General features: G+C 47.6%; 1 protein-coding gene across 1 annotated transcript in view; it reads left to right on the top strand.

Annotated features, from left to right (window-relative positions):
- LMTK2 (lemur tyrosine kinase 2) overlaps positions 1–12,522 on the top strand; it is a gene marked incomplete at its 5' end in the record, with an annotated part of 78,732 nt that overhangs the window by 46,279 nt on the left and 19,931 nt on the right. The window contains one exon of the mRNA XM_079718393.1: positions 8,173–8,309. Within this exon, the coding sequence (XP_079574519.1) occupies positions 8,173–8,309 (137 nt within the window). The remainder of the gene's footprint in view (positions 1–8,172; positions 8,310–12,522) is intronic.

Genomic DNA, 12,522 nt, shown 5'->3' with positions numbered 1-12,522 from the left:
CACTCTCCTCAGTCACTCCTGAAGACTGAACATCTGGAAAGAGCCGATCCCCACCAGAAGCTTTCACTGGCGGTGCAGAGCTAATAGCCGTTTTTATTTAAGTGCACTGCCCAAGGGTACATTGATCAATAGTAAAATTAAAAAAACAATAATTTTTCTCCCCGAAATTAAAATAGAATTTCCACATGATCTGGCAGTTTCACTTCTAGGTACATATATCCAAATAGTTGAGAGCAGGGTCTCATTTTCATGCCCGTGTTCACAGCAGCATTATTCACAGTAGCCACGAGGCAGAAGCAGCCCAGGTGTCCATCAGTGGTTGAACAAATAAAATTGGGTCTGTCCATACACTGGAGTATTATTCAGCCTTAAAAAGGAAGGAAATTCTGACACCTGCTGCGACATGGAAGAGCCTTGAGGTCATTATGCTCAGTGAAAGAAGCTAAGTCACAAAAACACAAATACTGTAGGATTCCACTTATATGAGGTCCCTGGAGTGGTCAGACTCACAGAGACAGAAGGTAGAAGGGTGGGTGCCAGGGGCTGGGGGGAGGAGGGGGTGGGGGAAATAGTGTTTAATGGGGACAGACTTTCAGTTTGGGAAGATGAAGAGAGTTCTGTGGATGGATGGTGGTGACGGCTGCACAACAGTGTGAGTGTACTTGATGCCACTGAACTGTACCCTTAGAAACACTTAAGGTGGTAATTTTATGTTACGTGCTTTTTACCACACAAAAGACATTGGTAATTACCTACTATTATGGAAGGGGCTGTACTGCTGTTAGCTATACCTGGAGGAGGCTGGTATGCCCTTGGGAAATCTGTCAGTCAGCACTTGGAATGTCCAGCCTCATATCAAGGTAAAGGCCGTTAACCCAGGGAGCCCCCCACCTTGCCAGGCAGTGATGTCACATTTATCTCCGAGGGCAGTTTTGTTCTCATCATCTCTGGACCCTAGTAAGTTGCAGAGGGACCAGCTCCTGAGCAGCAAGGGCTGGGCCTCGACCGGGGGCACTGGCCCTGCAGTTAGGTCCTTGGGGCTCAGTGTGTGCAGAGACTAGGTAGCAGAAACAGTCAGCTTGTGTCAGGCCCGTGAGCCATAGAGGTGCCTTCCAGCCTGGACTGCAGGGACGTTCCCAGCACACCCCAAAGCCTGGCTTCACCTGAGCCCTGCTCCCAGCCTGGATGGCCCAGAACCCTCCCAGAAAGAGGCCAGACTGAGCAGAGGGGCGTCATTCAGGGCAAAAGCACCTTCTGGCCAGGGTCCAGAGGCCAGAGGCCTGTAGCCCAGGATTGGTAATCAGCAGCTGCAGCCACAGTGAAAGGAGCCACTATCTTCACATGTTCTTAGTAGGTCAGGAGCTATTGAGTGAATGTTGGCCTTTTCCGTCGTCACCAGGCAGTGATCATGCTCAGTGATAACATCTTTTAAGGAGAAAGGAGAGAATATTTTCACACTTACTTAAGTCATTCCTTGTGAGATGGAATTACCAGTCTCTGAAAAGCACTTTATCTTAGAATTTTTATGAAAGAAAATGAAAACTCTTCTGAGTTTGGTAGCTGGACCAGAGTCACCGCTGTGTACTGCCGATGGTGCAGTGTTCGTGAGGGGAGAGATCACTGCAGGGTGTGGTGTGTAACTTGTGGCCATAGGGGGTACACCGTGCTCTCACATGTCTGTGCGGGCAAGATTGTTCGGGGGTAAGGGTCACTCAGCAGAAATGTGTGAGCACCTGTTGAGTACAAAGAGCTGTGCCCAGTGCTCTCAGGAACACGGGTGAGTCACCCTGATCCTGCCCTTTCTGCCTATAGAGCCGAGCGGGCCTGCCTTCAGGTGCTGGTCCTGCCACTTACTTGTGTGTCACCTCGGAGAGTTACCTGACCTCTTTAAGCCTCAGTGTAGGCATCTGTAAAATGGGAGTGATACTGCCCACCCTGTAGGCATAGTAGGTGCTCAGGAAGTAGTAGTTATTTTTATTCATTTTTAGTTTCTTAATTGATCATAATTTAAAGCTTTGAGTAGTTCTGTGTAGCAATTCTAACTAGGCTCACTGGCTCCTTTGGGAAGGCTTCACAAAGGAAGTGGCGTTTGGTCTGAGTGTGGACAGGTGGGTGGATGGACTTTCCTCCGCAGGAAAGGGTCACAGGAACAGCGTGAGCCAGGCAGGGAAGCTCAACTGTGCATGTGGACTGGGGTGGGGGGGGGCGATAGATGGTCCCACAGTGGGTGGCGTGGGGACCAGGTGAGAGAGCGCTGCGTTAGGAGAGGCTGGTTGGCATCCGCTGGGAAAGATCAGCTGGAAAGGTGACAAGCCGAGACCAACTACTTGGAGGCCAGACTGCAGGCCCAGGTGATAAAGACAAGGAAGTAGATCACCTCCACTCCGTCTTATCTCCCATGACAGTCAGCAGTTTCTTCAGTCACCAGACTCCGAAGCAAGAGATGATAGTCTTGGGCTTCCCTGGTGGCTCAGTGGTTGAGAGTCCACCTGCCGATGCAGGGGACACGGGTTCGTGCCCCGGTCCGGGAAGATCCCACATGCTGCGGAGCGGCTGGGCCCGTGAGCCATGGCCGCTGGGCCTGCGCGTCCGGAGCCTGTGCTCCACAACGGGAGAGGCCACAACAGTGAGAGGCCCGCGTACCGCAAAAAAAAACAAAAGAAGATGATAGTCTTTTCTTTGCAAGGGAGCGATCCTGGTGTCGTGTGCAGATTTCCACAGTCCTCTGCGGGCCGGGCTTGCTTCAGCCGCTCAGGAGAGGCAGGGATGCAGGGTCCCGGGCTCCCAGGGCTGTGGGAAGCTTGGCCGCTGCCCACACAGGGGTGGCGGTGTGAGGAGGGAGGGCTCCGACCTGTGCCAGGCCTTGTGCTGGGCCTGAGGTGTTTGCTTCTCCTTCACTGAGTCTTCTTGACTCAGTCTTCTTCGTTTTACAGATTAGAAAACTGGGCTGCAAAAGATGAAGGGCCTCTTGGGGCCACACCCATGCCCAACCTCAGGACCAGGCTTTCTGTCTTCTCTTCTTTGGTTAATTGACTTGCTTGATGTCACATGATTGCTTATGGCAAAGTGGGGATTTTAACTGATGACTTAATTTTATTCTATGTACTTCTATATCAGGTAGTTTAATGGCTGTACATTTGTCTTCCACCAGTGGGAAGCCTCCATTTTTGAATTGGCCTTTTGTACAGAAAATGCCTAGTCCATGTCCGTGTCTTATTTGTAAATGAGTTTGTTATATAAGCCCATGCACTGGGACCCTCCCAGGCATACAGAGATGGGTAATGTGTCCCTGCCACTCGGGAGCGGGAGTAGAAAAGAAAGGACATGGGCTTACCGTGGAACAGAGGTGCATGTAGACGGTGTCTCTCACTCGGAGCCAGCAGGAGGGACACGTGCAGAGCAATGACACGGCATCATCAGGCTTGGAAGGGGGGCGGCTGGTGGGGGCGGCACATCCCCGGTCCCCGGGCCCTGCCAGTGGCTCCCCTGCCCCACACGTGGCTGCTGCCCTGGGCCCCGAGGCCCTGGCTCTTTGTGAAAATAGATCCGGGCCTTGGTGATGGGTTGGATGTGGGCGTCTAGAGAGAGAGCAAACTCAAGAATGAGGACTTTGGTTTTGGCCTGATCCACTGGGAAAGCGGTGACGCCATTTCCTGAGATGGAGCAGGTCGTCGGAGCTTTGCACTGGGCGTGTTAGGTTTGAGGTGCCTCTCAGGGCATCTAGGGAAGGGTGTCGAGTCCGCAGCTGGACAGATGAGTCTGGGGCTCAGGAGGTGGAGGGGTCTGAGCCGGAGAAATGTATGAGAGGTGATTTTCAAAGCCACAGGGTGATAGAGTCACCCGGGAATGAGTGTCACGGTGAGGAAGGATGAGGACCACAGACAGAGCCCTGGACGTGCCGACGCCTACAGACCAGTAAGAGGGGGAAGGTCCAGCACAGGGGCCCCAGCAAGGAGTGGCCAGTGAGCTCGGAAGAAAGCCAGGAGACCAGTAGGGAAGGAAGGAACGGGCCCCTCACTTGGTCCTGCCCAGCAGGAGCAGCTAGAGCCCAGCCTATTGGGGGGCGAGGGGTTTGAGAGAGATTGGGGGGCCAGGAGGCAGGCCAGCCAGCGCAGACCCGGCTTTTGAGGCGTCTGTCCGTGAAGAGGGGAGGGAAGTGGGGTGGGAGCGGGAACCGGGTTTGGAGGCAGAGGGGCGCTTGCTGATTCTTTGTGGGATTCACCTGAGAGGTATTTGAGCAGAGAAGGGATGGGCTCAGGGAAAATAATCCGTGATAACAGAAGGTGCTGTGCAGGTGTGGATGTTGGGGGGCGGGGCGGGACTCGAGTGGTGGAGGGAAAAGTAGGCGCAGTCAGAGGGCTTGAGGGAGTTAAGAAACCCTCAGGCTGGGGGCGTTTCCAGGGCTCCCGCCCTACCTCTCTGTTTCATTTTGTCAGTGGACACCCAGCACGCGGCTGTGGCTGCCATTCTTTCCTCCTTTCACTCAGATTTTTTTTTTTTTTTAATCTTTAAAATTTTGGCTGCATTGGGTCTTCATTGCCGTGCGCGGGCTTCCTCTAGTTGTAGCGAGCGGGGGCTACTCTTTGTTGCGGAGTGCAGGCTTCTCACTGCGGTGGCTTCTCTTGCTGCAGAGCACGGGCTCTAGGTGTGCGGCCTTCAGTAGTTGCGGCACGCGGGCTCAGTAGTTGTGGCTCACGGGCTCTAGAGCACAGGTTCAGTAGTTGTGGAGCACAGGTTCAGTAGTTGTGGCTCACGGGCTTAGTTTCTCCACGGCATGTGGGATCTTCCCGGAACAGGGCTCGAACCCGTGTTCCCTGCATTGGCAGACAAATTCTTAACCACTGCGCCACCAGGGAAGTCCTCAGATTTTTGTTTAAAAACAAATTTTCCTCCCAAATCCTTCTATTAAATGTATAAACAACTAATTTTTCAGTTATAAAGCTATTTACTTGTTGGGTTTTTACATTGTGTTGGAATTAATTCATTGTTCTCAGTGTCCTGCGAAAAGCTGGACGAAGCCCTCATGGCAGCTGATGCTGAGATTTAAGAGGACCCTTGTGAGTAACCATCTAAAGATCTTCGAGTGACTCATTCCAAGAAGTCGGCCAAGGGGCTGCTCTGGTATCTGAGATCTTAGTATAAGCACTTTGCTGCCATCTAGTGTCATACATTTTTCTTTTCGAGTATTTTGCAGAGGAGCGCAGTTTGGGGAGGATCTGAGAAATTTTTAAAACTTGGATAAAGGAAACTTTATTTTAGTTCAGAATACATTGCTGTTCTCAGTGTTTTTCTCTTCAAATAATGGACCAAAGTAATAATCCCTGTCTACTCACTAGGCATCATTAAAACATAAATAAAATAAGCCAGATATCTAAATACAGCTTTATCTGTTTTGGATAGAATGAGTCAATTTTTAGTACTTATATAATATAAAATTTTTTTCTGTACTTAAAGATTTTATGCTGATTTTTCTTTCAAATGGTGGTGCCAGGAGAGCTCTGAGGCTCTTTCTAGAACATAGAAAGACTCCCTCTCAACCCATCACAGGTCTCATCCTTGCGAAACAGTCATGGGCTCCTCAGTAATCGCTCATATTTACTCCCCAGGTTAGAGAAGTCTTTTCCGGGGTCGCGCTCACTTTGCGCCCCCCCAGTGCGGGTTGGGAGAGGCTTTTAGTTTTTGCCAAGTTGGAAACTTTCAGAGCGTTAGCAGTCTGAAGCAAAATCCCCTTCTGTTTATTATACTTTATCTTCTAGTGAGATCTGGGGAGTGGCCTATTGTGGGGAGAAGATAACTTTAGAACAGTGAGTGGTAAGGAATATGCTTTAGGTAACCTTGAAAAATAGCTACACCCACTCTGCCATTCCTGCCTTCATGGCCAAAGTCACTTGGGAAGTACTTGCTGTTTGCCCGAAGCTTCTGTTTGTTTTGAGAAGTGGCCAGATGCAGCACAGCATAATCCTACTTTTGTGTGAGGGTAGTTTTTTCCTTAGATGGATATTGCAAGAAAGGGGTTAGACAAATGCATTTAAGTGGTCATTTCCCTGGTAATGTAAATAAGCTTCAGCTCTTTGTTTTCATATTTCGTTTCCATATGAGCTGCCTTATGAAAATCCCATTAGCCTGTAGCCTGGTGGTTTTTGCGAGTTTTCCTGGGTTAATTTAATTGTCGCCCAAAGCTGGGTTTATTCCCACCACTCCCATGCTGGACAGAGCCTAGCCTGGGTGAAGGTGGGGTTGGCATGGGGAGGGGCATGTATTTTTAAAGGGGAAGAAAAGGTTTCTGTTTCTCCGCTGGAGCAGCTTGTAATTGCTAGGGGAGCAAAAAGGGAAAGCACCACATTCGCAAAGAAATAGGAGGACAGCGACGTGGGCGAGCACACACCTTGGTCCCGAGGGGAGCAGCTGCTGCCCTGGCAGAGCAGTTCACTGAGTTTGGGAGACTCCTCCACAGCTGTGTGATTGACTTGAATTTGCTGGACACTCATTCTTACAGAATAATCGATTTGATCTACATACTAATTTGGTTCACTCACCAAATAGAATTTTCTTGACAAGTTGGTAAACTGTAGAAGTGCAGCCCCACTGTTTGTTAGCTCTGTGGCCTTGGGCAAAGTTCTTAACCTCCCGAAGCCTATTCCACATCTGGAAAGTGTTTTAAATTGTGAGAGTTATTTGAGGGTAGCAGGTGTGGAAACTCCCAGAACAGTGCTTGGCAAATGTTCGAAAGCTCCAGTGGTAACAGTTATTGATGTCAACATTATTGTTCATATCAAGATGATGGAAACTGGGAATGAAAACGAATTTAGATTCTTGGTGTGGACCTAGAAGTTACATTAGAATGTATTTATTATTCAGTGTGGACAAATGCTAGTAAAGGAATATTGTGTTTTAAAGTTTAATTCTGGGAGGAATTTGCTATCTTCAGTAGCAGTTATAAGAAATGTATCAGGGCTTCCCTGGTGGCACAGTGGTTGAGAGTCCGCCTGCTGATGCAGGGGACACAGGTTCGTGACCCGGTCCGGGAAGATCCCACATGCCGGAATGGCTGGGCCCGTGAGCCACAGCCGCTGAGTCTGCGCGTCCGGAGCCTGTGCTCTGCAACGGGAGAGGCCACAACAGTGAGAGGCCCGCGTACCACAAAAAAAAAAGAAATGTATCAGTATCTTTAATTAGTTGAGAAAAATTTCCTTCCTCTGGAGTCTTTTTTGACTCAGATGTAAAGAAAAGTGAAAGCTGTTGGCTTGCTTTCTAAATTTTATTAACTGATTATATAAAGCTTAAACTTGGAGTTAAATCACATCAATAAATACTTAATCATGTGGTAAGCAGAATGTGGAAGATTGCCTCAAAAGTGTATTTCCCAAAAGAGATGCACTATAATCCCCCAAGACATACAGCCCTAAAATTAAAGTCATGAAACAAAAACAGGATAAGATAGGGGAGTCCTGTGCGAATACGTGGGGTACTCGGCATTGAAACACGTGTGCTGGGTGTCTAAATGTGAATTTGCCCATTTTCCTGCCTATGCTGCTGTCCTTTGGACAGGCTTATTTAAATTAACATAACAAATTTTTCTGGAGTGGCTAGAATGTACTTTCTCGCAGTGGTCTCTGGGCAACACAGGGCCCTGGGGAAGCCGGCAGAGAACTGAAGCAGTTACCGGTGCTGAGTACTTTTTCTTCCTCTTCCACCCATGTTTCTTTCCTCATCTCCCTCTCTGTTGCTCATGAGTGCTTTGGTGGTGGCCTTTGTGATGTGATGTTCTCCTGGAATCCCTGAAGGTGGTGTGAATGGCACTTCTTTTACTCTCCATCTCATCTCTTAGTTACCTGGAAATTTCTGTACTTCTGCACTTAAATTGTGCATTATTGCCAATTTATCTTTTTTAACTGTTGTTGTCTGTGTGTTTATATAACAAAGGTAAACTAATGTTTAATTTAGAATGATCCTAAAAGGAGAATAGTGTTTTCTCTACCATTGAAGTATTTGGTTAGAATTGCTTTTTTGTAATTTCAAACTTGTTCAGGGTGAGATTATTCTTTATTAAGCTCAAATCGAAATAATTTCCAATAAGTAATCTTAGCCATCTCGGTCAGCTGAGGCGTGTGTGGAGATGCCCGTTTGTTCCCCCGGTCCTCTTTGGAAACTGACCTGGGCTGGTTTCCGCAGGGCGATCTGAAGGCTTACCTGCACGGTGGCGAGCCCGAGCCGGCGCGGGGGGACGCGCAGACCATGCTGCTGCAGAGGCTGGCGTGCGAGATCGCGGCGGGGCTGGCGGCCATGCACAAGCGGCACTTCCTGCACAGGTGGGTCCCTCTGCTCGCGTGCACCTCCGGCACTGCTGACCCCAAAAGTGTGGGAAGAGGCCCTGCAGGAAGCTTAAGGAGGACCAGCTGTAATGTGAACTCTCGATGTATAAACAAGGTGTCCTCTCCTGCCCAGTGTCAGAAGAAGGGTTGAGCTGGGCTCCATTTAAACCAATTCCCGGGGAACCGAGTGCCTTAATATAGCCTAAGGCCTAGAAATTAGTCCCAGAATTTCAAAGAATGCGAAAGAGTGCAGAGGGAACAGTTCCGGTCTTGCATCCTCCTCCTGTCAGCTTCAGGCTCCGACTCTACCCGCTGGGTTTCACGGTGTGGCCCACCTCCCGTTCCGGAGATGGGAAGAAGGGATCTGAAGGGCTGACATCATCTTCTCATAGAAGGTCACAGCACTGGTCTCCGACCAACGCCACCCAGGCCAGGCTGGGGGTGATCGGGGGTTGTGTGTGAGCAGCACAGTGGTCGGGATAACACGTTCCTGTCCAAGCCTTTCTGTTCCTACTTGAATAACTGCAGCTCTCTGGAGCGCATCGTATCTTGTTCAGATCGTCAATGTAATTTCCGTAATTAAAACAACAAAGGGCTTTGAGTCCTGTCTGAGATGATGATTCTGTGAATAGCCTTTTGAGCTCTGATTTATGTTTAAAATTATTTCTCAGGTCTCTGGACAAACCGGGCAGTGTCTCTTTAGTTGACTTTAAGTCATTTAACTCTTAACAATCCAAAGACCTGAAAAGGAGCACCTGTGTGTACTGACGTGGAGGATGTCTATGAAGTATTATATATTTTTTAAAGCAGGTTGCACAGGAATATATTTATAATATGACAACATTAAAAAAAAAACTCTTGTATTTGTAGGGGTGTGTGTGTGTGTGTGTGTGTGTGTGTGTGTGTGTGTGTGTGAACAGACATGGAAAAATACCTATCAAATTCTCAACATTACTTCAGGGTAGGAAGAAGGAAAATTAACATTTTTCTTACACATCTGTCTTGTCTGACTTGCATAGTGAGCAAATCATTCCGATAAAGTGCTTTTTAAGAGACCCAGAAGATCATCAGTTTCTTCAGGCCCAAGGCAGAAACCCTTACACAAAACTTCAAAATATAAAGATCTATTTGTTTTATAATGGAGAAATCTTAATATTTTGTTTTTTAACTTCATGACAGGTTAATTCCCAGCATATTTGTATTGTTAATCTTTTGTGAAACACAGATAATTATTACCTAATACTTGGTGTAGGAATTTTTAGATTTTGGAGAATGGAGCATTTAAAAAGAATATCATATCAGAATCAGCAACATAAAGTTATCAAAGACAGCTAGAAATTGTGTTTAAAGCCCAAGTCGGTTTCTACTCTTGTATTTTAAAAATTGGCAAAGATATCAGAGTAAATGTTATCTTCCTGGGAGTTTCTTTAGGTTAAAGTTTTACTTAATTTAGAATCTTGTGAACTTTAGAACAAATAAAGTTGATAAATTTACTCATGTGGTTTGGATTTAATTCAGGTGCATAAACTCAAGGTAAAGAAAATTCTTGAAACCGTTGACAACTGTTTCATTTTATTTTAAAAAGTAGCCATATTTTATGTAAAATTTCCATTTGGGGCAAAATTTTGTGCTTTATTTCTTTGTTGGTAGCACAGCGTAATAGCATCTTTTAAATATTGAAGTATAGTTGATTTACAGTATTGTGTTAGTTTCACATGTACAGCATAGTGACTCAGTTATATATATATATTTCTTTCAGATTATTTGTCATTATATCAATAGGTTATTATAAGGTATTGAATACATAGTAGCGTATTTTTAAGTTGGACTTTAGAATATTTGTTTGCTAACTCAAAGTCGGACTTTCTGTGTTGGTTGAAAATAGAATATCCTACATGTCCAACTGGAAGCTGATCTAGTAAAGCACCTCCAATTAAATTTTATTTTTACTTATTGTCTAAGAGGAGACGTATGCCTGGGTCTTGGGTAGCCTGTGTTTCTGCAGTCAAACACGTGACATTCGTGAAGGCCGCATAAACAGCAGGAGCTGCCAGTGTGTTATGCTCCACACCATCCTGCCCTGCTGGCCAAGAGCCTGGGACTTCCTGTCCCCAGCCTGTCAGTCTTCCTGAAGGAGCAGCTCCCATGAGAAACCACCAGGTCACTGCAACGAGCTAAGTGCACAGGGCATCCAGCCCGCAGTGTGGGCCTTGTGGTGGCTCACATAGCTGGAGACCTGTGTGATGGTGGCCTTGAGGAGTACCCAGGTGGCAGCTGTGCATGAAAGGACCTCTGTAGGATTTGCCCAGTTTTAAAGTTAAAGTTACTCTCTGCTGAGAAACACCGAGGTGACTAAGTCATCCAGCCCTAAGAGTGTGGGTGTCCCGTGTTACAGGAGCCCAGTGTTCATATAACCCAGCTTACACAGAAGGTACGTGTAAGAGGGTTAGGAAGGACGGCTGTAGACCTGTGGGCTGGCTGTGCTGTGTGTCAGGGAAGAGAAGCATGATGGGCGCTGACTTGATAAGCAGGGGTGAAAGCTGTCCAGACCCTAAGCAGAGTTGCCTCTTAGTGCCATGTCGGAGTCCTCTTGCGTCAATCCTCTACCTGTATCTCTGTGAGCTGCACCCCACCTTCAAGTGGTAAGTGGCAGAGTCTCTTCACAACCCACGTAAGGATTTTTCTTTTTAAACCTTCGTGGCTGCCAACGGCAGGTTGGTGCTGTTAAGTGGCCTCTCCTCAGCTTTACCAGTGTGAGCCACGTTCCTTAATCCTTCTGAGCCTGTTTCTTCTATGAAATGGGAATAATCTTGCCCTGAAGTGCTCTGGTCAAGATTACATAAGGTAACATGGGCCAAGCCCTAGAAGAGTATTCTGTAACTTTCGGTTGTTTGTTGCTCTTTTTTTGGGGGGGGGGAGGTATGCGGGCCTCTCACTGTTGTGGCCTCTCCCGTTGCGGAGCACAGGCTCCGGATGCGCAGGCCCAGCGGCCATGGCTCACGGGCCCAGCCGCTCCGCGGCATGTGGGATCTTCCCGGACCGGGGCACGAACCCGTGTGCCCTGCATCGGCAGGCGAACTCTCAACCACTGCGCCACCAGGGAAGCCCGTTTGTTGCTCTTTTGATCAGGAATTCAGGGTCTTTGGGAGACCCTAAGTGGTAATGTAAATAGAGGAGAGGATGGTTTTGGAAGTGGCTCCAGCCACACTGAGCCATTTCCATGAGAGCAGTCCTCCTGGAGAGGGGTACACTCTCATTCCAGTAGAAGCAGAGAACAAGTGGTGATGCTTCCTTGTGACTTGGGATGGGAAGCTGTTTAGAACCCCTTTCCTCTGTGAACGCATGCTTCCTGTGTCTGGCGGCTCTGCTCACGTGGCTGGGTCCCACTGACAGCTGAGGCCACCTCGAGCGCTGCCAGCCAAGGGGGACGGGGCCAGAGCTTTAGAGCCTTTCAGGGCTGGATCGCTTGGCAGCTTTGCCACTAGACCTGTTTTTCAACTTGAAGGAAGAATATACTGGGTATGTTTGTATTTCCTGACCCAAACCAGCCATTGACGTCAAGAGTTACCTCTGCCATTAAAAAGTTACACTTTTGCGTTTTCCTATTCTTTAGCTTGGCATGTTATTGGCCTTCAGAGAATGTTTATTTTTACTAATTTTGAATTGAATTATATCATCATTTAGAATCTGGATAACACTTCAATGTTTTGAAAACATTTCATATTTAAAAAAAATTTTATTCTTATAAAAACCGTATGAGTTAACCCTTATAGGTTAGGCCCACCCCCCTTTTTCTGGCAAGGAAAAATGAGGCTCTGATGTGGGAATTGACTTAGCCCGAAGTCACACAGTTCTTAGCGGTGGAGCCAAGACTCGTTCCCAGGTCTCTGACTTTGTGCAGTGCTTTTGCCACTGTACTCTGGTGACGGGATGTTTGGGGTAGAGGGAGGGAGCAGGTTTAGAAGAAATTCTCTCAGTCACACCATTGTTTTCCTTCTCATTACCCCTGGTTTTCAGGTAATGAGAAGCACTTCCTCCTTCTCTGAGAGCAACAGTTGAATTGTGTAAGAGTTTCACAATGTCGTTTATAATGAGAGCCGCAGGTCTTTTGCAGGTGTAACTTTTCATCTTTTATCTAAGCTTCTCCTTTCCCGTATCTGAAGACCTGCAGGGAACATGTGCGAGGAGAGAGGGGAGGAGGGAGGCAGCT

This window comes from Hyperoodon ampullatus, assembly GCF_949752795.1.
Source record: "Hyperoodon ampullatus genome assembly, chromosome: 14".
Lineage (NCBI taxonomy): Eukaryota > Metazoa > Chordata > Mammalia > Artiodactyla > Ziphiidae > Hyperoodon > Hyperoodon ampullatus.
Note: the sequence above shows the minus strand (reverse complement) of the source record. Positions and strands in the feature narration are given on the sequence as shown.